Source organism: Pomacea canaliculata, linkage group LG14, assembly GCF_003073045.1.
Source record: "Pomacea canaliculata isolate SZHN2017 linkage group LG14, ASM307304v1, whole genome shotgun sequence".
NCBI classification, from domain to species: domain Eukaryota; kingdom Metazoa; phylum Mollusca; class Gastropoda; order Architaenioglossa; family Ampullariidae; genus Pomacea; species Pomacea canaliculata.
Window position 1 is genome coordinate 5,174,906 of NC_037603.1, and position 25,321 is coordinate 5,200,226.

General features: G+C 39.3%; 3 protein-coding genes across 3 annotated transcripts; 2 read left to right on the plus strand and 1 right to left on the minus strand.

The window, feature by feature from the left end:
• The first annotated feature begins 209 nt into the window (after positions 1–209).
• On the plus strand, positions 210–3,181 carry LOC112555933 (fucolectin-like). Its single transcript, XM_025224545.1, has 3 exons — positions 210–410; positions 1,708–1,932; positions 2,513–3,181. The coding sequence occupies exons 1-3, from the start codon at positions 299–301 to the stop codon at positions 2,830–2,832; spliced, it is 657 nt and encodes a 218-aa protein (XP_025080330.1). The 5' UTR covers positions 210–298; the 3' UTR covers positions 2,833–3,181.
• A 1,343-nt stretch (positions 3,182–4,524) lies between these two features.
• LOC112555298 (fucolectin-like) lies at positions 4,525–10,190 on the plus strand. The gene is made up of 4 exons (XM_025223641.1): positions 4,525–5,331; positions 8,027–8,251; positions 8,802–9,029; positions 9,693–10,190. Exons 1-4 carry the CDS (start codon positions 5,220–5,222, stop codon positions 9,947–9,949), a joined length of 822 nt encoding a protein of 273 aa, XP_025079426.1. The 5' UTR covers positions 4,525–5,219; the 3' UTR covers positions 9,950–10,190.
• Positions 10,191–18,734: 8,544 nt separating this feature from the next.
• LOC112555302 (fucolectin-like) lies at positions 18,735–22,700 on the minus strand. Its single transcript, XM_025223646.1, has 4 exons — positions 22,400–22,700; positions 20,547–20,762; positions 19,867–20,094; positions 18,735–19,335 (listed from the first exon to the last, which is right to left on the minus strand). Exons 1-4 carry the CDS (start codon positions 22,437–22,439, stop codon positions 19,073–19,075), a joined length of 747 nt encoding a protein of 248 aa, XP_025079431.1. The 5' UTR covers positions 22,440–22,700; the 3' UTR covers positions 18,735–19,072.
• Positions 22,701–25,321: the final 2,621 nt, after the last annotated feature.

Genomic DNA, 25,321 nt, shown 5'->3' on the forward strand with positions numbered 1-25,321 from the left:
AGTCAACCTTAACTGACCAACCGTTTCTTGCAGGGTCAAGGGTACATTGTCAGTTATCGATGCACCGTGAGTCGAAGTCGTCGTTTGAGAAACACCATTTGTCCCCATGACAACCAAGGTCGTTGTCGGTAAAGCATATCCGTCTGTTGAAAACACACACACAAACACAAACAAAGACAGACACACAACTCAGAGCTGAAGAAGTATTTTAACAAGTTATCTCACCAAAGCCAGGTAGACCATCATCACGGACAGGTTGAGAGACTTCACTAACACCGAGGACCGACACATCATCACAATGACACACCTGGTGGCGAAACCTTTCTTCACACACCTGTGTCTGGACACACATCGCTACACACAAGTGGTGTTGCTTTGTATGTACTTGTATTTCTTCTCAGCTGTTCTTGGTAAGTATTTCCAATTACAAGTTAATTAGTTGTCATTCATACCAACTCGAGTTTTAACTCTCGGCCCAGAAGACTACTTTGTCTAATTACCTATCCGTGAAGAAGCAAAGAAAATTCTTAAATCACAATAGGAACTGTTCAATAATAAAATGTAACCAATACTATAACAAGGCTTCAAAAAGTTTCCATTGTTACCCATTTGATGTTTGACACCGATGTTTAATCCAAGAGATATAAACGTTTGAACACTTAGACACACTGACTCGTGTCACGGACCAGTCTATTGTGAACAGGGGGTTGTTGCCCGTGTCTTTTGTATTTTTTAAAGATTATTGCCCTTCCTTACATTTATGAGTGTGTTGATTGCGTCGCGGTTTCACGTCAGAACCCGACGTCATTTTATGACGTAATGTTAGTTTGGACGAGAGTGAAAATTATTTGGAAGAGAGCAGACGGCTGTCAGCAGAGAAGAGAGGCGGACAGAAAGTGTGTATGGTGTTCGCTTTGGATATTGTGTGGGTCGATCCCTGCGGATGTATGTGTGGTACCAGTTTTGGGTCATGTGTTGACCCCCCAAGAGTATATTTGTGGTACCAGCTTTGGATCATGTGTTGATCCCCAGGAATATATTTGTGGTGCCAGTTTTGGGGCAGAGAGGATTTTACGTAGACGTGGCAATTGTGGATGTGAGTAAGTAAGACTATAATGAATTATTCAGAAACATACGACAGTTCGTAGAATATTGAAAGGAACATGTGTATGTCGTCTTGGTGACATGAAGAGAGCTATTGGAGCAGCCTGTGCGCTGTAGTATTTCTGGAATAGAAAGATATTTGACGTATATCGTATAATTTAGAAGCGAACTGAAAGACTCAGACATTTCTATATCTTTAGTTAATGTTGACTGTTATAAAGTTTTTGTTGCCGATGTAAGCTCAAAACTCACAACATACTGATCAACAAACAGTAAGGAAAGCTTCACGCATTCTGTCAATACCTGAACATGTACTAACGAGAGAATTTGTATTACTAAGCTCAGGTAAACACTATTCATGCCCATATGCCAAAGTAACACACACTTGAAATCGTTTGTGCCATCTGCGGTCCAGAAGCTCAACCTCAGACCAAGTGTCAGTGGTGTGTGTCAGTGATGTTGTAGATGTCCACATGATAATTCTTGATGCAAGTTGTTTGTTTTGTAGTATTTATATATATTTATATAATTTTCCTTCCTTTCACGTGCTTATGTACATCTTAACTTGGAGTCTGTCATAAGGTCAAGTTTTTTGTATCTCAGCTTCTGAGAACGTGGCGCTGAGGAAGCCGGCTCGTCACATCTCTACTTTCACAAACTACCCATTAGCGACGGCTGACAAGGCCGTGGATGGCAACACAAATGGTGCCTTTTCTAACAACTCCTGTACCCACACTAATGAGTTCTACAACACTTGGTGGAAGGTGGACCTAATGGGCTTCTACAACATCACCAGCGTACAGCTCTTCACGAGGACAGACGCACGTTGTATGTCACAGTCCTGACCCTAGCAATAAACAAAATGTCACGTGTACTTCATTTTCAAAGTGGTGACAAAGATTAAAGAGTTAACACTATATGCTTAACCACTGGAGGGCAAACCAATTTTTATCGTTTACGTTACAATTAAGATCTCGATCCTTCAACCCCAACTAATACTGTCGAGTGTTGTAACTTGTGCCATTAATAATAAAATATTCTGACCTTTCACATTAAGTTTCGAACTAATAACGAAGCGGCAGCCACTGAATCTCTGTACAAGAAATCAAAAAGGTCAGTCAAGAGTTCATCGATTTTGAGCAAATTTATCGCAATCGAGATCCTCCAAACCCCTACGTTGTATTATGTTTTAAAGGTATATAGATATATACATATGTAAGTGCTAAAGATAGAAAGACGAAAGACATACTATAATGGTGAAACTCTAACGAGAGGTTCTTATCGTTTAGATGTAATATTACACTGGTTATTAACTCGTTATTTTACACTATGATGTTATTATTTTTACCTTAGAATTGTTAGTCTGTCACAGTGAAATAATCTGTTTTCCTAATTAAACTCTTTTCAGGGGACAGATTACAAAACTTCGAAGTTCGTGTATCTGGCACTGACCCCACGACCTTTCCGTCCGGTGATGGACAGCAGTGTGTCTACTATAGAAATCAAGTGGCTCTAACCGGAACTTTGCTCAACTGCACTCGTCCTATCACAGGTCGCTTCGTCAGTGTGTTCAAGCAAGCCAACGAGGTTCTCACCATCTGCGAGATGTTTGTCTTCGGGACGAAGCTCGACATCTCCGGTAAAGCTAATTACTGTAGTGTCAGGTCAAATTTCCTTTCTTGCCCTAGGAAGTCCACGACAGAAATTTTTCTTGTGCTTGCAAACTAAAATACATATACAAACATGAGCATAAAAGCATTATATATCAGCATTACAGATATAGTATGAGCATGACAAAACATAATTACCAGACAAACCCATACAAGAGCCAGACCCTACAGTACCTGTTGGTAGAACTCTCAGACCAACTCTGAGGTCGGTCCTTCAGGAATGATCGTATCCACATCACTAGGCTGCTCCTCACATCCACGTCTAGTAGTCTCTAAAGAGGAAGGTGTGGCTGGAGTGTATTGAAGGCGCTGGAAAATCCATGAACAGGACCTGAACATAGGTGCCAGAGGTGTCCAGGTGTTTACGATAGTCTCCAAAAGAGTGAGAGTGGCATCAGACATCCCCCTACGTGGCTCGTAAGCAGACTGCAGAAGATCTAGTCGATCAGCCACGGTGAAGGTTGTCAAACGTCCCACAACACTCTCCAAACACTTGGCCATGACAAACGTGAGAGCCACGTGTTCGTGAGTCTGTACGTCTTTCACGTGTCGTTATTTACGTTCATGTTTTGGTGAGTAGATTAGTATGCAAATACCGCATACTGTAATAACGACGGAGGTCTGAATGTTTCAGGATCATACCAACTGGTGCAGGACAACTCCCGCATCAACTCTCCCGCTGTGACGTCACTAACAACAGCGTCGAGCATTGGCTGCGGTGTTAAGTGTCTTAGTGACGTCACGTGTGTGGCCTTTAACGTCATGGCGTCAGGAACACGATCACAGCGCGGCGTCACGTGCGAGCTTGTAGGGGTTACAGAGTGGGTGACAACCATGACACTGGAAGCCAAGACCGGATGGAGAGCTTACAAGCGCCTGTTGGAGGGTTAATGTGACGTCATGGACAAACACCAACGTTTGAAGTTAGTTAATGAGGAGAACTTTACTCTGCGACTTGTAATGAATTTGTGTGTGTACTTTATTTGTTGTTTTTATTTCATATTGTATCTCCTCCTCACATATTTGATGTATGAATAGCATGGGATAGGCAAGCTAGGACGTCTCCGTTTCATCCCGGGATGGATGACTTAACACAAGCTGAAGCTTCATTGTTTATTGGCACTAGACTTTTGATGTCACTGACAAGCTATTGGTAGCCCTTCTCTCATCTCTGCATTTCTGCAACTCCAATTTCACAGGTCTCCCTGCTGCAACACCTAAACGCGTTTAGGAAGCTGTTGCCCGTCAAAGCGCATCAGACTGTTAGCATCATTCCTCCTTTCCTCTCTCTCCTTTACTGACCGTCTATATGTCTGTCTAGCACAAGTGTGTGTTTGTGTAGAGAAAGCACTATTCGAAATTGAACTTGTATTGTGGGTGGACTTTTTGACTCCATTTTGATATTATAAATTATCCTTGATTTACTGAGCTATTTATATTATTATTATGTACACCGTGTTTTAAGGTTGGTACCAGATTCTGATTGATGAGATATTTACTGATGAAGAGTAAGCCTTCATGTGTTGCAGGAAAGTGGAGATAAAGGGTTAGTCAATATAATGTTATCTCTTTTAATATATTTACCTTAAAACGAGCAGATTTCTTTGATGTCTGAAACTTTGTAGACACAATTTTACATCGCATTTGTCTGTGTGACTTTCTGTATTTTGCATCTAAAACACATCGCTATATGCAGAAATGAAACGAGAATTTAGTGGAAGCGGTTTTCCATAATGGACATTTGCTTGTCTTTCATAGGCTTTTAAACATGGTCTGTAGAGTCAATCTGATTAAACAGTTACAGTGGAACTATTGTCAGTCGTCTTTGTGGCTCCAATGAAGAGACTTTTCATCACTAACCCCATAAAAACCATTTCCATTTTGTGTTTGAAAAGACCGATGTGGAAACAAAACAATAATATTAATAACATTAGATGGGACTCTGAACACATTCTCTCTGTTTGCATGATGAGTTTTTTAAAAATAAAATATTTATTGACAGTTTGCCGTCTAAAAATTGTTTCTCCTATTCTACCTTGATAGACACAGCTTGATTCCTTCTTTTAAACTTGTAATAGAAACCTGTGTCCTGTGTGCAGTCAGCCTTGACTGACCAACCGTTTGTTTTGTTTTTGTTTTTGTTTTGTTTTTGTTTTGTTTGTTTGGTTTTTTTTTTTGTTTTGTGCAGGGAAAGGGATGCGGGATCAGTTATAAAAGCACCGTGAGTCGTAGTCGTCGTTAGATAAACAACATTTGTCACCATGACCACCACAGTCGTTGTCGGTACTGCATATCCGTCTGTTGAAAACACACACACATACACAGACACACACTACTCTGAGCTTAAGAAATAGTTTAACAAGTTATCTCACCAAAGCCAGGTAGACCATCATCACGGACAGGTTGAGAGACTTCACTAACACCGAGGGCCGACACATCAGCACAATGACACACCTGGTGGCGAAACCTTTCTTCACACACCTGTGTCTGGACACACATCACTACACACAAGTGATGTTGTTTTGTATGTACCTGTATTTCTTCTCAGCTGTTCTTGGTAAGTATCTCCAACGACAATTTACTTTAATGTACTGAAAATATTGGGAAACAATTAATTGGAAGTGTCGATATTGTTTTTACGGATTTTAAAACAAAAACAATCAACAATTCATGTGAGGTATAATGACTTTTTTCACTGTTCGGAAAAAGGATTGTCGTTATTTAAAGATTAGATTTTTTCTAAATTTAAAACAACTATTTCATGTGCATTATTCTTCTGTATCGCTAACGATTTCTTTACTTACTACTATTTTGATTTTTATATTGATGAAATGTGTATTGAAACGCAGTGAATACAATTTTTCCTGACGACTTTCACGTGCTATGACATATACATTGCCAGTGTAAATGATTACAGATTAAAAACTAAAATAAAGACATTTTATATTTTTTTCAAAATGTGATACATTTTATGTTAAGACACTGTGTTGAAACGAAAACTTGACTGTATAAAACAAGCCAATTTTTAGGTACAGAATATTCTACTTATGATGCTGCAAGTATCCGAATTCCCTAAGGGCAAAAAAAGGATTCCCTGCAATTGAGATTTAGACGCTCTGAGTCTTTACATCTCATGCTCCCAATTATGCTGCATTAAATTTACCTTTTGTGGTATTTAGACAAATGCAAAATAAAATCATATTGCTATAATAAATAGTAAAATATTAGATTATAGACTTAACGAGATATTTGCGTTTGAAACTTATGGTCAAGTGTGTCTTGCTTTAATGATAAAGACAACTTTGATGTCCGCTTTTTCCTAATTGTTTCTATACGTATCCTGTCCCTTATGTCTTTATTAAATAACAAGAACTTCAATAAAGAGCTGTAATTTTGCTTGCATTTATGAGTTTCGCGTGTCATTTTATGACGCAAAAAAATGACGTAATTTGATAGAGACGTAAGTGAAAAAATATTGGAGAGACGGCTGTGAGCAAAGTGTGTGTGGTGTTCGATTTGGATATCGATCCTGCGGATGTATGTGTGGTACCAGCTTTAGTCATGTGTTGACCCCAAGAGTTTATTGTACCAGATCATGTTTGATCCCCTTATATTTGTGGTGCCAGCTTTGGGTCATGTTGACTCCAGCAACTATATTCTGAGTCGTCTGTTAGGTGTCTGCTGAGTCGTTATATGTGATTTCCGCTGAACGTTCGTGAGTGAGGATTTTACGTAGACGTGGCAATTGTGGATGTGAGTAAGTAAGACTATAATGAAGTATTCAGAAACATATGACATCGTAGAATATTGAAAGGAACATGTGTATGTGTCTTGGGGCATGAAGAGAACTATTGGAAGCAGCCTGTGCGCTGAGTCGGGAATTGAAATATATAGAAACGAACTGAAAGACTCAGACATTTCTATATCTTAGTTAATTTGACTGTTATAAAGTTTTTATTGCCTTCGACAAATCTAAGTGTTTTTGAGAGTGAAGGAAAGAACACGAAAGGGGACGCGTGCGTGTTGTGAGAGAAAGATCTAAAACCGCGTTCCTGACACAAGCCTTACTAGTTAATTAGTTCTCGTTCATTATCCGCTGCTATTATTATCTCCAGCTTTTAGCCAAGAAGTCTACTGCGTCTCACTTCTTACACATCCGCAAGGAAGCAAAGAAAATTCTTAAATCACAATACAACTATTGAAAAATTAAAAAAATAAACTCATACTGTAATAATTCATCAAAGACTTTCCATTGCTACACATTTGCCTGTTGTCAAAGTTGTTTAAAGAGATTATAAAGGAAAAAAAATAATTAGAATCGTGTAAAGAGTAGACTCCACTTGAATCTCGTCTATTTTCGTATCTGTTCATATGGGAAAAGTTGAAGGTTTTGTAGCATGCTGTGTTTAAGAAGAGAAATTACATAGGACTCTTTTGTTTACTTAGATGAAGTCTCGTTCTCCATCACGTGACCTTATGACTTGTGACCAAGACTGCTTACCAATATTTTTTTTTTAAACTGTTCTTTGAAAAGTTCACTTTAAAACATGAATAAACTCACGTGACACCACCGATGACGACGTCAAATCTTCGCAATGACGACAGACACTTCCCGTACGTCTCTGACTGACGTCACACCCAGATTGACGTCACACCCAGACTCGTCTGCTTGACCATCTCGGAAAGCTATCGTGGCTACTCGGCGGAAGGACACAAGGGTCGATTTCACAGGATTTTTTCGATTTTTATAAACATCGGCAACCGACATAGTGCTAATAAGTGTTTATTAAGTGAGAAACGAATCCTTTATTTCTCCTGTAGTGCTCTCGTGCTCTGTAATTGTAACTAAATATAGTTTTGAAACGTTTGACCGTCGCCACAGCCTTATCGCAAGTCTTGAGTAACCCTTCAAACTACCTACTTATTAATGCACACTTCTGGAAAAAATGCTTATCAAGAGATATGAACATTTCAACACTAAGACACACTCACTCCACTACAACAAAAAAGTCAGTTTAATCCTCACAACATATTGTTGTCTTACTTCTTGTCCCTAATGACCAACAGTGAAGCAGAGAACCTCAAAACATATTGCTGTACTTCACAACAAACTGCTTTGGCAAGGTAGTCATTACGTGGAGACAACAAGAAGTGATTTTAAACTGAGCTTTGTCTGTTCTAAACTCTAACCTCTGAGACCTATCGCTGTCTTACTTGAAGTCTGTGATAAATTCAAACTTTCTGTATTGCAGCTTCTGAGAATGTGGCGCTGAGGAAGCCGGCTCGTCACATCTCGACTCCAGCCCAATATTACAACGCAACGGCTGACAAGGCCGTGGATGGCAACACCGATGGTGACTTTTATCACAACTCCTGTACCCACACTAGTGAATTCTCCAACACCTGGTGGAAGGTGGACCTGATGGGCTTCTACAACATCACCAGCGTGCAGCTCTTCACGAGGACAGACTCATACGGTAATTCACGGTGATAAACCCTAGTGATAAACCAAATGTGACCTGTGACTAGTTTTTTCAAAGTGGTTACAAAGTTTAAAACATTTAAATTCTGTAGTAGACCATTCCAGTGCAAGACAATTTTTAGCGTTTAGCTTACAATCCAGATCTCGATCCTTCAACCCCAAATGGTGTAAGTCCTAACCGTACCAATAAAATATTTTGACTTGTACATTAGTTTTCGAACTAATAACAACAGAGCAGAAGTCGCTGAACCTCTGCACTAAGAATCTTAACAGTTCACCCAGGATGCACCAATTTCGAACACATAAAATACATTTTATTATATACAATTTATTCTTAAGTATATATATATATAAGTGCTAAAGATATAAACTAGCAAGAGGAAAGACACACGTGTATGCGACAATTACTCTGAGAGCTGAAAGAGGTTTCTATCGTTTAGATGGCAATATTACAGTTATTAACTGGTTATTTTACTCTTTGATGGCATTAGATTTCTTAGTTTAGCACAGTGAAATAATCTATTTTCCTAATTAACTCTTTTCAGGGGAGAGATTAATAAACTTCGAAGTTCGTGTATCTGGCACTGACCCCACGACCTTTCCGTCCGGTGAAGGACAGCAGTGTGTCTACTATAAGAGTCCAGTGGCTCTAACAGGAACTTTGCTCAACTGCACTCGTCCAATCACAGGTCGCTTCGTCAGTGTGTTCAAGCCTGCCAACGAGGTTCTCACCATCTGCGAGATTTTTGTCTTCGGGACGAAGCTCGACACCGGTAAAGCTAATTACTGTAGTGTCAAGTCAAATTTCCTTTCTTGCCCTAGGAAGTCCACGACAGAAATTTTTCTTGTGCTCGCAAGCCAAAGTACATATACAAACATGAGCATAAAAGCATTATATATCAGCATTACAGATATAGTATGAGCATGACAAAACATAATTACCAGACAAACCCATACAAGAGCCAGACCCTTCAGTGCCTGTTGGTAGAACTCTGAGACCAACTCTGAGGTCGGTCCTTCAGGAATGATCGTATCCACATCACTAGGCTGCTCCTTACATCCATGTCTAGTAGTCGCTAAACAAAGTGTGGCTGGAGTGTATTGAAGGCGCTGGAAAAATCCATGAACAGGACCCGAACATAGGTGCCAGAGGTGTCCAGGTGTTTACGATAGTCTCCAAAAGAGTGAGAGTGGCATCAGACATCCCCCTACGTGGCTCGTAAGCAGACTGCACAAGATCTAGTCGATCAGCCACGGTGAAGGTTGTCAAACTTCCCACAACCCTCTCCAAACACTTGGCCATGACAAACGTGAGAGCCACGTGTTCGTGAGTCTGTACGTCTTTCACGTGTCATTATTTACGTTCATGTTTTCGTGAGTAGATTAGTATGCAAATGCCGCATACTGTAATAACGACGGAGGTCTAAATGTTTCAGGAACCTACGAACTAGTGCAGGACAACTCCCGCCTCAGCTCTTCCCGTGTGACGTCACTAACAACAGCGTCGAGCATTGGCTGCGGTGTGAAGTGCCTTAGTGACGTCACGTGTGTGGCCTTTAACGTCATGACATCAGAAACAAGTTCACCACCCGGCGTCACGTGCGAGCTTGTGGGTGTTACAGAGTGGGTGACAAGCATGACACTGGAAGCCAAGACCGGATGGAGAGCTTACAAGCGCCTGTTGGAGGGTTAACGTGACGTCATGGAGAAAAAAAACGTTTGAAGTTAATGAGGAGAACTTTACTCTGCGACTTGTAATGAATTTGTCTTTACACTTGATTTGTTGTTTTTATTTCATATTTAATGTATTTAATCCCATATTTCATGGGATAGGCAAGCAAGGACGTCTCCATTTCATCCCGGGATGGATGACTTTTAAAAAAATCCTGAGGCTTCATTGTTTATTGGCACTAGACTTTTGATGTCACTGACAAGCTGTTTCACAGTCCCCCTGCTGCCACACTTAAACGCGTTTAGGAAGCTGTTGCCCGTCTTGTGCTCAAAGAGCATTGGACTGTTAGCATCATTCCTCCTTTCCTATTCCTCCTTAACTGGCCGTCTATGTGTCTGTCTATCACAAGTGTGTGTTTGTGTAGAGAAAGCACTACTCGAACTTGTATTGTGGATGGACTTTTTGACTCCATTTTGATATTATAATGAATCCTGCACGATTACTGAGCTATTATGTACACGACGTGAAGTAGTGTGTTGGTATCAGATTCTGATTGATGTGTTATCTCTTAATATTTTCCAACAAATTTCTTGTCTGAAACTTTGTCATCATTTGTCTGTGTGACTTTCTGTATTTTGCACCTAAACACTCGCTATATGCGGAAATGAAACGTTTTCCATAATGGACATTTGCTTGTCTTTCATAGGCTTTTAAACATGGTCTGTTTTGGAACTATTGTCAGTCGTCTTTGTGGCTCCAAATAAGCCCATAAAACATTTCCATCGTGTTTGAAGACCGATGTGTATCTGACACTTTGTAGAAGACAAGCACCGTTTCTAACTTGTATCGATGTCCGTGAGGCAGTCGTCTTAGGAACCATGAGTCGTTTCGGGTGCGTATCCGTCTGTACCACGTCATGTTGGACTCGTCGAATCAACGGCTGACATCAACAACAACAACAACAACAGCAACAGCAGACGACTTATGTGGTCATTAATACCAGCGCCAGCCTCCAGCTACGAGCTTGTTTGCGAGGGTCACCTGACCAGACATCTGGAAAATGGAGGAGAGCAGTGTACATCCTTCTGAGACAATCAACACAAACAGGAGTCACAGCTATTTCCATGGTGCGATGACCTATAGCTTGGCTATCTCTGTAGATAATTAAACTGTCCACAGATCACACACACACGAACACACTGATACACACCATTTTACGTGCCGTAATCCACTTTTCTAGTATCTTTTTATATTTGATGTGTGAGTATTATTGGATAAAAAAATAATTGTGTTTGTTTGTATTTTGCTATTACTCTCTTGAGTACGTTCCTTTTGCCGTTGTTTTTTCGGGTAGGTAACATACATTCAATGAACATGGTTACTTTTGGAAACGTGTTGACAAAAATCTAAGAAAAAGCAGGAAATGATACTGGTACTCAGTTGCGCCATTATTATGCTAAAACGGTTGTAAACATCATTACACCAGCACCTTGTCAATAAAGTATCTTTCTTGGCAAGTTCTTGAATCGTAAGACAAAAGACTGGGTGTGAATTATTGAGATCGCAAAATGTAGTCATCGAGCTGAGCGCCTTGTCCTGTACCCACATGTTTAGACATGCAAGCATTAGTTGCTGGAATTGGAAACAATTGACAGAACAGTAACATGGAATTGAAACCTGATAGAAGAAGAAAATGTAGAAAAAGAAGAACAACAAGAAGCACGAGTTGGTCAGAGAGCTTGATAGCTGCAACAGTTCACAAGCTTTAAATCACCTTTGAACTCTTAAAGTAACTATTATCTTTATTTTGTAGAGTCAGTGGACCGTGTCGTCCTTACTTGGGGACAAAGGTTTGACATTCTCGAACCATGTTTAAAATTTTACACTGCTCAAGACAGTTAAAGAGCAAAAACATTTTAACACAAACTAGCTACAACAATTAATTGACGAATAGACCTGGAAACGGATATTTACAAATGTAACTGCAAACATTTTGTTTTTGATTAAGGACCTATATGTTAATAATATAGAAAAGAAGAATATTTCATATGGACATGTGTGTGTGATAGCAGTTTTCGCTTTAATAATAACAAGGATGGGCAATAGTGCCGATGCTCAACTTGAATAAACCTGTTGTTTAGTCTATGAAAAATCAAGCAATCAAGGAGAATAGTTTGTATTTTTAATTTCATAAAATACTTTGAGTCACGAACAAGACCAACCAACAGCTGTAGGCACAAAAACACAAACTAACTTGTCTTTTTCCTTTCTGCTGTAATTAACTAATAAAATTGTTGACATTCAAGATGAGACACCTTTTTTCCCAAGAACCATTGAAATAAACTGTCGTGTTTGAATGTAGTAACCTTTCTCTACCTAGTTTACTGTACATGGATGAAGTGAGATACAAAAACCTCTGGTTGACTCATTGCCACAGCGACAAAGCTTTAATTAACTGGCACATTCTTTAAAACTGTTACTAGAAGTAAACAACACAGGTTAGACCTCACACAAATGTATTCAAGCAGACACCTAGAAAATCAACATCAGCTATTTTTAGAAGACTGGCAAAAGAAAAGGTTTCTGCTTAGGATTGGACACAAGGAGTTCAAGGTCCTCTGATCCTCTGAACAGAAGAAGAGACTTTACCCAATTTCTGCAAGTGTGGATGTCAGTAACCATGAGCTAACTTACATCAGTAGCAGCCATTATAATAGTCTTCACAATTTATATTCTAGAAAGATAACCTTTAACCCAGTAAACGTTTTGTTTTTCGTAGACATAAAAAAATTCTTGATCTTTCTAACATTTTTCTTCCAAACATAAACTTTAGTATCTTCTCTTTCTCGGCCATTGTCAACGTTGAATCTCTCTGGCAGAAATTTGGATCACGTGACAACATGAAAAGGAGTTAAAATATGGAATTCATAAAAACTTTAAATGAGTATGTATATCCAAAGGTTGGTGTTTCTTCACATTATGACTTCACCACGCGCCTGTAAGCTCTCCATCCGGTCTGGGTTTGAAGTGTCAGGCTAAACTCTGCAAGTCCCAGAATCTCGCAGGCAACACCGCGTGAGCTTGTTCCTGCCGCCATGACGTTGAAGCCGAGGCACGTGACGTCACTACTACACATCACAGCGCAGCTGATGAGCGAGGGCGCCTTTACTGACGTCACAACGGGAGCATTGATGCGAGAGTCCTGCGTCAGTTTGTACATTCCTGAAACATACACACCTACGTCATCAGTACAGTGTGTTGCCCTTCCGTACCATCCACACACCAACACACGCACGCAACTCCAGACACGGACAGATGAACAAACACATGGACACACGCGAATATTTACACGTCGACACGTGATAGCACAAGTCTGTACTATAAAGCTAAGTTTTACCAGAAAAGTCGAGCTTCGTCCCGAAGACAACATCTCACAGATGGTGAGAAAATTGTCGGCAGCCTTGAACACACTGACGAAGCGACCTGTGATTGGACGAGAGCACGTGAGCAAAGTTCCCGTTACGGGAACCTGCTGAGCATAGAAGACGCACTGCTGGCCTTCGCTTGACGGAAAGGTCGTCGGGTCAAACTCAGATACACGCACTTCGAAGTTTTTCAATCTTTCTTCTGGAAAAATGTTGATCAGGATAACAGCTTATTACACGATGATATTAGAATAGTAATATCCAATGCTAGGAATAATAATGATAACAATGCCACCATAGCATAAAAACTAGTGTTTGGAAAAATTTTATTATTTAAAAATTCTAAGCGATATAATTCTCTGGTCAGCGTAAGGACACTTTCAGGATGCCTGTCTTACTTCTTGCATGATTCTAAAATTTTAGTTTGAATATTGTAAACGTTTGAGAAGAAATGCAAAATAGAGTGAAGGATCGGGGTCTTTCTTGTGTCTGATATGATAAAAACTCCAGAGCACTTTGTCTTTCTAGGTGCAAAGATTATATATATTTCTGCTACTTTTCAATCACTTTGACAACTAGCCAAAGGGTATGACCTGCGTGTGAGGTCACTCACGGCAACAGTCGGTCCTGGTGAAGACATGCACGCTGGTGATGTTGTAGAAGCCCATCAGGTCCACCTTCCACCAGGTGTTGGTAACGTGCTCAGTGTGGGTACAGGAGTGGTCATAATATACACCATCTGTGTTGCCATCCACGGCCTTGTCAGCCGACGCCAATGAGTTCGAGACTGAGGTGGAGATTTGACGAGCCGGTTGTCTCAGGGCCACATTCTGCAAAGCTTTATCACAAAAAATTAACTTTCCTTTAGAAAGACATCACAACATAAATTCCTGAAAATAAACAAGACTGTAGAACAAATTGGGATCTGACACAACTGTATCTGCGAAAAGACTAAACTTCCTCCGATAGTTTGTGGTCAAGATGTTGTAAGGATCAAGCACGTGCCTTGAGATGTCATGATATCAAACTTGTGTCAATGTGTGTCAAACATTCATATTCCTTAAGATGAATTCATGTCAACCATGATCATTATAATTTACTAAGGTCAAATATTTGTGTTGACATGTAAATAAGTAACAAAATAAAACTCTTTGGTGTTTAATTAAAAAATTGTTGACATTTACAAAAGATGCTCACAGTAATTTAAAAGATATGTCTGTTAAAAGAAATAGTAATTAACGAAGCCTGCACGTGCACTGAATGTTTTCTACTTTTCAATTCTCTTTTTTCATATTGATATGTTGAACTTGCATGAATGTTTTGTGAGCTCAATGACCTTTTTGTTTGATTGCTGCCCTGATCATGCACAAGACCTGGCTGTCATCACTCACACAACAAATTCACTAAAAACAATTTCGACAGAATTGCTCACTGTTGGTTCCGATTGTCATAAAAATGTAAAAAAAATATGAAGAAGGCCTTTTCGTTGTTTTGAGCAGTGTTTTACCAACATTTTATTTCTGCAATGCAATACATCTTCATTAATGTATTCATGAGATTTTCGTCTTCAGGTATTTACTATAAAATTCTCAAATACTATAAAACAACATAAAATGTCTTCATACAAATTCTAGAGTTCAATTTGTAATCTTTTATAGTTGCACTTTTAGTAATCATTTACATTGAGACTTCCAGTGTCGTTGGTAGATTTTTCAAACCTTTATTTTTTCTTCATATTACTCCCAGAAAAGAAAACGACAGACACAAAGATGACATCAACTAAAAAGTACAACAGGGGTCTGGACTAGGATGGTTATCCGCATGGGCTCTTCAACATTTTTCTCAGTATCTCCTGCTTTTTTTTACCAAAAGAAAAATACTTACCCTGAACAGGTGAGACGAAATACAGGTAAATGGAAAAACATCACTTTAGTGTAAAGACGTGTGTCCAGACACGGGTATGGGAAGAAACCGTTGCCAACCAGCGGTCTCATTGTACTGATGTACCCGGTATTAGAGAAGTACTGTAAGTGTCCGGATGATGATCGACCAGACTCTGGTAACATAAGTGTTGAAATACTCGGGCAACTGTGAGCTTTACTGTGTCAGTGCACCAGGGGAAGGGGAGAAGAAAAGAAAACCCACTTCACCCATGAACAAACAAAACACAAAAGAAAAAAAAGCATCCTTTGTTCGGGGTCGTGAAAGTAGTTCGGGAACTAATTTTATTCTACCTCCCAGGAGACAAAACAAACATGTCTATATGTCACTTAGCTTGTCTCAATCTGATGGTCACATGACCACGACTGCACATTCTCCACAAACTGACAGCAGCGACTGACTTAAGTGCATGACTGCAGAAAAATAAATAAGAACTCAATCAGAAATACACTATTACTATATTTATTACAGTAATGCTATCAATCTCGTCTGTGTATGCAAGCGTGAATTCGTGTGCGTGCATGAATTATCCTTGTACATGTGTGTGTATGTGTGCTCGCAGGGTTAGAGGTCTTCCAGACTACTGCATATTCATGGCAGATAGTGAATTATTCAGCTCCCTCTCTCTCTCTCTGTCACAATCTGAAAGGATTGTATGAAAAGGAGGTGAAAATAGTGCTTTTATTCTTTTCTTTTTTTTTTTTTTTTTTTAATTGTTTATGAAGCTGAGTGAATGAAAGTTCATAGTTTCATTGTAAGCCGACAGATTGTAAAACATTACCAGACACTGATTGTTGGAGAAACAGAGGCCATGACACGTGACATAGGATGTAAAGGACAAGGTGGTCCCACCTTTCTCTCCCGGACACTCAGAATTAAGAGACAGCAAGTACAGAGGGTGACAGCTTCAAGTACCTTGGAACAGTCAGAGAGACAGGATCTCAGCAGCATAGCCATGAGCTATCCATACAAACCATGATTTGCCGGAAGGGATGTCAGTCGAGGGAAGTGACGTCGAATCCAGGGGAAGTAACGCCATATCACGTGCAACAACAAAAACAACAACAAAACAACAACAACGTCAACAACGTGAACACGTTTATTTCAGTTTTGCAAGGAGCTTATTTTTGTCAAAGCTTAATAAGTAGTACTGTGATAAACATTTTCCACCAGTCGTCACGACGGTCCTATCACCATCTGCGAAAGTTTTTGCCATCGGAACAAAGTTCGACCTCTCCGGTAAAGCTAAGCATTATGGTATAGGTTTTAATGCGTGCACGTGCAAATACACGTGTGTCTATGTGTCTGCACGTGTGTCTGTACTCGCATACGTACATATAGGTGCGTTGGTGGGCATGCGAGTAGTTGGTGAGGGCTTGGTTTCTGACTAATGTCCGTTCACTTCGAAAGTTTCAAGTTTTTCTGCTCGTATATCAATTGTGAGTCAATAGGCACGAGAGACTCAATTATTTATCAGTTCGTTTATTCCTTTATGGAAACATGAAAGCTTCATTCAGATAAATAAAAATATAAGTATATATATATATTGATTTCATGAAATTTAACTTAAATATTAATGCCTTTATTGTTATTGAAACAAGAACCAGGACTCTGAGAACATTGACTGTCCATGACAGCTGTGCCTATCCTGAAATCAGGATAATAATGGACACACACAGGATACTGACTTTCTTTTTCTCGGATATAACTTTTCCAGAATTTTGAAAACATTGTCCAAGCTTGTTTTAATTAAATTTGCTGATAATGTTTTATTCAATGAATAAGGAAATGCCTTTATTCAGTGTTATTGTCTGTGTGTATCGGCACGAAACAGTGACTACACAACGGCCTTTCCATTGTTTTAAACAATTTTATATAAATATATTATATATACAATTATATATCTGAACGACAGGCTTGCTACGGAAGCGGTTTCACTCAAGTAATTTTAAACCACATGTTTATTTAAATATTTACAAATAAAAAAAAATTACAATTATTTTGCAAAGCCATGACAATAGCCTTCCAGGCCTGGCCTTCTTTCGGTAAAGCCGTGTTTCAGACATTTTTAATGTGAAAGAATAATCGTATGTTTAAAATAAGTGAAACTAGTCAGGTATTCAAATGTCAGCTTATTGTTATCTTCCTCACCACTTCGTCAATAATAAAAAGACTTTTATTTATCAAGAGGTCCGCTCTTCACGCAGGTCGGTAGATTCAATGGACCATGTCGTCTTTTGTAGGAACAAAGGTTGGGCATGCTCGAATCTGTTTTGAATTTTATAACTGTTTTGTAGTCTTTAAACTTTTGTCACTCTATTCTGGTTCATGCATTGGAACGTGTAATATATATATACACACACAGGTATTGAAGTTGAAAAATTGACAAACATAAACACTTTTTAGAGAAATGAGATCGAATATCCATCGCGGAAAAAAAACATAGAAACTCGCGTGGAGCATGCAGTAGCACACAGAGATAAAAGGACAGAGATGATGTCTGCTGTTGCACCTACAGCAAAGGTAAAGTAGATGTATGTCATGGGTGAGTTCAGGTTCAGGGCACAAAAGTCAATCTAACCTGTCTAAATCCCATTGATCATGTCCTGTCAATCGAGATTTTGATAGCAAATGTAGAAGAGGAGGATAAACATCAATGGACAAGTAACAGCTAGACAGCCATTATTATGAAAGGCGGGTGATGACTAAACATTAAAGTCAAACTTGAAGTTAGCAAGTCCAGAAGTAAGTGGGTACTATACCGGGTATTTAATGGACACAGCAAATTAGCTTTCGAATTCACACGTCACCCTCGTTCTTTGAAGCATAAGCTGCTAACGAAACAAGAACAACCTAAAAGAGAAGCCAAAAATCATCCTTGCGGTCATCATATTGTCAGTAAAATGACATTTTTTTCTGTAAGGACTGTATTCAGTCCAAACTCTGAGAACAAACAACTGGACTGACTAACTTTTGTTGAAGCTGCCGACTTTTCAATGTGTGGTGTGGTTCACTTTTTTTCCAGCTGACATACTGTTAAAAGGAAGTCAGGGTATTGTTTCTGTTAATGAAATATTAACGAGTTCGATTAGCCCACAAACAGCGAGGACTGGCTGTCGTTAGTTCAGGTCTCGTCCCTGGAAAGCTGTTCTTTCTCTCCATGTGGCTTCTATTTACAGGGTTGGCTGCCTTGCCAAAGATATATTATTCTTAGTTGCTGGCTCTGCGTAGAACATTCATACCCCACCAGTTTACAAAAGCAAATAGTAAACAGCAAATAAAAAAATCTAGGGGATGAATTGGTTGCCACCAATTCCTTTTCTCTGTGGACGAATGAGTACAGTCTTATGGAAGATTTCATTATTAACATGATTCTCTCTCAGAATATATTTGTTTCATTGGAGGAGGTCGTGTGTCTGGCTCTCTGTTTCTTTCTTTGGTTTTTTTTTTTTTTTTTTTTTTTTTTTTTTTTTTTTTGTGTCGGAGAAACCAAAGCATTTCATCTTTAGTAGTTACGTTTTTGTGATCTGAAGTTGGATAAAATGTTTATACCTGTCCTAAGCATCGTGTTTTATTTATTTTTTAATTTCTTTGTTTCTTATGAAGGTAGGACACATTTTTAAAAAAGAGAGAAGAAGAAAATTCAACGCACGGTATCAAACCTGATACATTCACATCTACGATGGAGATGATAATATTCTTTTTTTATTTTGAAGGTTTCATTACACTGCATAAGAATAGGTAGATGGATTGGTGGATGGAAGTAGCGACAACTTGTCTAGATCTTCTTGGAGTAGACATTCCATCCGGACAGTGAGAACATCGGTGGTTGTTCTGCGAACTCGGTGTAAGCAGCGAGGTCACATGTGGACTTCCGAGTGACCTTTGATGAGACCTGTGATGGTGGTTGCTCGAAGCTGAAAGCGGAGCAGTTGACACTTTGAAGACACAGGACTGCACAGCCGGCAAAGCTGACGGACGGAAATGACGTAACGATTGTGCTGACGAACCGGAAATTGTTATATGTCTTCCTAAACGAACCTGGAAAAGGGGTACATGCATATGTTCTTCATTCACTGTATTTACTGAGGCTGAATATCTCAAGAAATTTGGGACAATCGATGTGACTCATCTGTACCTACTTATATGCTTTATCGCAAATATATGTTTATTATATGTTTTATGTAAAATTTATTTGATTTAAATACATCCAAGAACAATACGATTCATTTTTTCAAATTATATATTAACTAAATATCAATGAAAGCTCTATTACTTTTTTCTAAAAAATAAATAATTGGATGATATAGTCACAAATGTTTTACCACTCACTTGTAAAACTCTTTGTATTCAATATTTGTGAAAACTCTACCATTCTTTTTATAAAAAAAAACTTTGTAATGAATATTTACAAAAACTTCTCTTTTAATAAATGCATAGCCGTTGTAAAAATCTCTGAAAACTCTACTTCTTGATTCTACCAAAAAATTTCTTTTATTAAATATTTTAGTATATTATTAAATATTATCTTTGTGTGTTACATTTCTGCAAAAAGCTCTTTATATCACACACCTGTAAAAACTCTTTCTCCAAACACGCGAATCTCGCAGATGGTCAGATGTTCATCGCCGGCCTTGAAGACGCTGACGTAGCGGCCTGTGATTGGCTGAGTGCAGTTCAGTGTGTAGCCATTGATGGGGACTATAGAAGTGTAATACACACACTGCTTCCCCTCCTTCGAGGGGAAAGTTAGAGGATCTCGAGAAGATACTCTTATTTCGAAGTTCTGGAGTCTGTAAGCTGAAAAGCAGAAAATGATTTATTTCAACGTAGATGTATCTTTAATTGTGATTGGTTGTTTTCAGGGAGTTAACTGGAGAAAATATTATTGAACTTGAACAGATAATCCACTGTTGATAGTGATAAATAGTCGTGGTTATCATCAATATTTGTATCAGAAGGGCTGGAATAGAATGGAGCTTCAATTTTATGAGGTTAGTTGGCTTTTGTGATAGCTTTGGACGAAACTCTGTTGTGTCATGTGGACAGGTAGTTATTAATTTTGTTTTTTGTATATATATAATATATAATATGTATTGCCTGTGTCAGAGAGATTTGTAATTCGTGCCGGACAAGTTCTGTCACTAAAAGGACCTTGTATCTATGTTATTGCTACACACAAAAAGAAAAATATTATTTTTCTTCGATTGCTTATGATCATTTCTGTAAGAAGAACCAGCAAAGTTACTGACTCCATCCGTCAATCCTGTTGAACAGTTCCACATGGCTGATGGTGTACAAGCCCATCAGGTCGACCTTCCACCAGGAGTTCACCGTCTGGTTGGTCGTCGAGCAGTGACCGTTGTAACGGACGCCATCGGTGTCGCCGTCCACCGCCTTGTCCGCCGTGCTGCTGGAGTAGTCCGAGCTCTGCCTGGCCGGCTTCAGCAGCGCCACGTTCTCCAAGGCTGAAAAACAAAATGTTAATTATGTGTATGAGGAGTTTAATCTGAAAGTGGATGGCTGCATGAGTGGATGGCTGGCTCTGTTATTTATGAGAGGTTGGCGTGTATCGTGAAACAAACTTCCAAACGGCAATTGGTTGTTGACTGTGCGGAACAGCATCCTTCAAACGCTGCGATTCATAATCATTCATCTTGTTCATCTGAATTAGTCAATAAATGTCAGCCTGGGGCTGTAGTCATGAAGTGAGGTTAAGTAGTTGTCCTTTGGGAAATTTGTTAAATCCAGGACTGGCATTTAGTAATAAATCGGCGTCCTGACTCTCCGGACATTTACCACTGAGCTCATACTCCCAAGGCAGTGAGAGATTCCTTGGGCAAAATAACAGAGCAAGGACTGTGTCATCTTCCTAGAACTGGAACTTTGTGTCATTAATTTACCTTTTTGAACTTTGACTTAGTTTAATGGATTCGACCCCTAGGGCGGAAGAAAAAGTTGCCATCGGCTTGACTACCTGGTCCACAAAGCCCAGTAACTCTATAAAAGAATTAAAGCACCTCAGACTGAGCCGATGTAGACGATCAGACGGCAATGTTTGGCTGATTTTTATCATGAAAGTTGTGTAAACATTTGCCAATATTTGACAATATGTCGCGATCCTTGTATCGTCGCTCAACACTAGCCAAGTCGATTGGATGAGGAAGTCAGAAAATGGCGATTACTGAGGTGTGGGATTTGGTGCTAAGTGCAAAGCCCTGTTATTCACTTTGATCGGAGGGTCAGTGAGGTACCAGACAGCCCTTCAGTCGGTGAGAAGAAGGAGATTACTCAAACAAATGGGAGCTAATGGGGATATTGGTGCAATGGCGACACAGAATCGTGGGTATCGTGGGTTCGTATCTCGGCTCCGCCATATCTCTGTGTGTGTGATATTTCACAGGATATTTTACCAGTTTCAAGGCTGATTGTTGGTGGCTTTATCCGGGTACTGTGAATATCTGTAGATTGAATTTCCACCTACATAATTCACCTGCTCCAGTTCTTTAGTTTCTACAATTAAATAAAATGTTAAAAGTCCTTTAACAATTAAATCAAGTCACCTGCACACTGGAGCTTCATACATGGAATTCTCACAAAGAACAAATATTCCTTTATTTAGATTGACTAATTATGTTAAAACACCATTATGCCTCTTATTGGGGATTCTTGTTGAGTACCTTTGCAATAAACTTTGTTAAGCTAAAATAAACAGTAATATTGTTTACTTGTACATGATTTAGTATCCGGTCCAACAATTACTTAAAAATACTGACTTGAAAGGATAAGGTCATTAGCCCAAATTCTAGATATCATCTTTGAGTAAAATGTTACAACCAGAAAGTGATAAATTAAGCTTGCATTGAAACTATGAAAGAAAAGACAAGAAGTCGAAAAATAACAAGGAAAGGAAGAAAGAAGGAATTAAGAATTACTAATGGAAGCAATTAAATTAAAACAATTATTAATATAATTTTGTTAATTTTGTTGTAATGATCATTCGTTTTGAAATAATTTAAGTACTGAGAAAAGAAGAAAGTATAACTGCTGACACCAAGAAATCGACAAAAATCATGAGATTAAAGTCCATCATAGTCATACCTACAGGATACGTGAAGAACAAACAGGAAGAGAAGCAGCAGCATGTCCTCTTCGTCCCCCGCACGTGTCTTCACAGTTTCTAGTCTGTCCTAATCCCACTGGGGATGAAGTAGGAGAAGTTGCTGCAAATTCACGATGACGAGCATCAACCACCCGGGGTACAGAGACACACATGGAGAGTCCGTCACCGCCACACTGAGCCACAGACTGCCGTCTGCTCCTGAAGTGTTTATATCGATCTCTCTTTCTTCTTTTTTTTTTCTTCCCCCCTCTCTGACTTCCTACCCCACCACTCTCTCCCCTCTCTCCTCTCTCACTTTCTCTCTTTTTTTCTTCTCTGACTTCCTACCCCAACCCTCTCCCTCTCTCCCTCTCTCCCTCTCTCCCTCTCTCCCTCTCTCCCTCTCTCCCTCTCTCCCTCTCTCCTCTCTCCCTCTCTCCCTCTCTCTTCACTAAAAGCCCGAGTATTTTCTAGACACATTTTCGGAGTGTTTCCATTATTAACATCAGAGTCATGTATAAACAAGTTCTGAATGTAGCTGTTTGTACACGTCATACAGCTCTGTTTCTACACCTGAGAGCAACTTCATTGATTGGCTGGAACCTGTTGTTCGTCCTCATTGTTTGTCCTCTACAGGTTCTTACATTTTCTGAAGGTGATAAATGTGTTGATGCCAGCTCTGTATTTTATACCGACAGCTAACCCATTGTTTTGGTAGCCACATTTGTTGCCTCTATTATCTCACTTTGATTATGTATGTATGTAAGTATGTTGTTGTTGTTGTTGTTGTTGTTGTTGTTTTGAGGGTTTGTTTTTTGTGTTTTTGTTTTGTTTTGGTTTGGGATTTTGGTTTGTTTTTTGTGTTTGTTTTTTTTTTTCTTTTGTTTTTTGTTTTATTGATTTTTGTTCTTTACTCTGCTCTCTTCTTTATTTTCGTATACAACGAAGAGATGGAGATTGTTGTTCCACCCGTGCACGGCTTGACTATCTTGTCTGTTAAATGTCTGAAGCACAGGAGGTCCAGTTGTGATGTTGAACATACAAAGTATTTCAGTTTCAATAATTTAAATAGAAGATGGTAAACGAAGAATGGCTGTAGTTGAGGTTGGAAGTCATGAGAAACTGTTGTTGCGTAAATCACAATAAGTATCCGGCTGATTTTGAACTTTTTTTAATAATTAAAAAAAAAATTATGCAAGGTTCTTTTATGTTATTTATCGTCATAAAAGCAGTTTCATCAAAACCTTTCTCATCTTTTAATCATTCTGAACTTTTTTTCTCAGACATGAAATGCGAGATGTGTATAGTCCCTCTCAGAGGTCGCTCACCCATGTCTGTTTATCAACTTTTGTGGTTTACTACTTTAGTTGGATATGTCTCAGAAAATGTTTGCCAATGTTTTGCTACCTTGTGAACAATAATTTTTGTGTTTTTATCAAATAAGACGAGTTGTAGTCTTTCTGTAAGAGTTCCTCCTATTGACGAGCATGTGTCCAGCCTATGGTTATTTCAAATTCCTGTGGATTCCTATCAAAGTGTTGTCTACTGAATTGTACAAAGGTAAAAGTCATCCCCAAATCTGTTCAGGTTGAGGGGATGAGGTGTTAGAGACTTCATTTTCTCGGGGCCAGCTTTATGTGAGGGCAGTGTCCACCTCTCCCTCATTGCCTTACCTTCCCCAACCCTCTAAGAAGTCAGGGTTTACCCGCCAGCTGGGTCGACAGGAAAGTTTGCTGCGCTATTCAGGTATCGAACCAGCGAGCTCTCAGTTCGGACGCCAGCGCTGTAATCAAATTGTTAATGTAGTCGTTGACAGTTGTTATTTTTATTTACTATTGATCTAGGCTCTTCTTTGTGCTGGTAAAACCACTTGCCTCTATGAAATGGACCAATGGCCTAATCAATGAAATTCATTTGCTTTTGCTAAGTGTGTCTGTTGAGGGGTGGGGTGGTGAAGGTGAGTTTGGGTGCAGGGGTGGAACAGTGCATCTGTGTGTAAGTGTGTGTGTGTGTGTGTAAGTCTGTGTGTGTAGTCTTTTTGTTTTTACATTGCAATATAGAAAATAGCAACACAGAACAATTTATATCAAATGACAGTAGAACTTCGTGGCATTGGTCTTATAGCGACATTGTCTAACAGCAGTGACTTCTGACCTGTGACCCCAGTCTCCACCGGCAAGAGATAAGAAACAGGTTAACCCTAACCCTCTTCAAACATGGAACAGGGTGGATGGTAACGGGGAGATAAATGCCAGTCCTCGTGACGTCATCATGGCGGGTAGGGATATGAGACGAGTGTTGCTGTCTGAAGTAAACACGATTTATTTTGTTGTCATGCTTGAATCTGTCCCAGTCTGATAAATTAACGTGGCCGAGGCATTAAATCCACTTTTGTCAACAGCAAGCAAACTTCGACATTCAGACCAACCTGCTCTCTCTCTCTCACACTCTCTCTCACTCTCTCTTTCTCTCTCTCACACACACACTCGCATTCATTCTCTCTCTCTGGGGAGTGAGTTCAGCTCACTATCACCACAGACTTTTTTTCAGTCCGCTGCCAGCTCTAGTTAAAACATCGTTAATTTTTACGGACTGACTCTCCAATTGAAATTGTGTGATATATCGACACCTAAAAACCATGTCTGCTCAGCTTTCAGGTCGATATGCGGCGCTTTGTTTACAGTTTCTGGCTTTAATGTGTAAACACAGGCTTGGCGGATGTGTATATCAAGTGAACACTCTTCGCTTACTTTATAAAGTTTTGAAAGCTTGGGTGAGTTCCTAAGCGAATCTCTCAGATTGTTTTTTCCAATTCCTCAAATGGTCTAAAACAAGGTCCATGACTAGCCTTACTTGTACATGAACTAGCACGAGACATAGTTCAGAAATGGTAAACATTGCACTGGCTTCATCCACATCTATAAA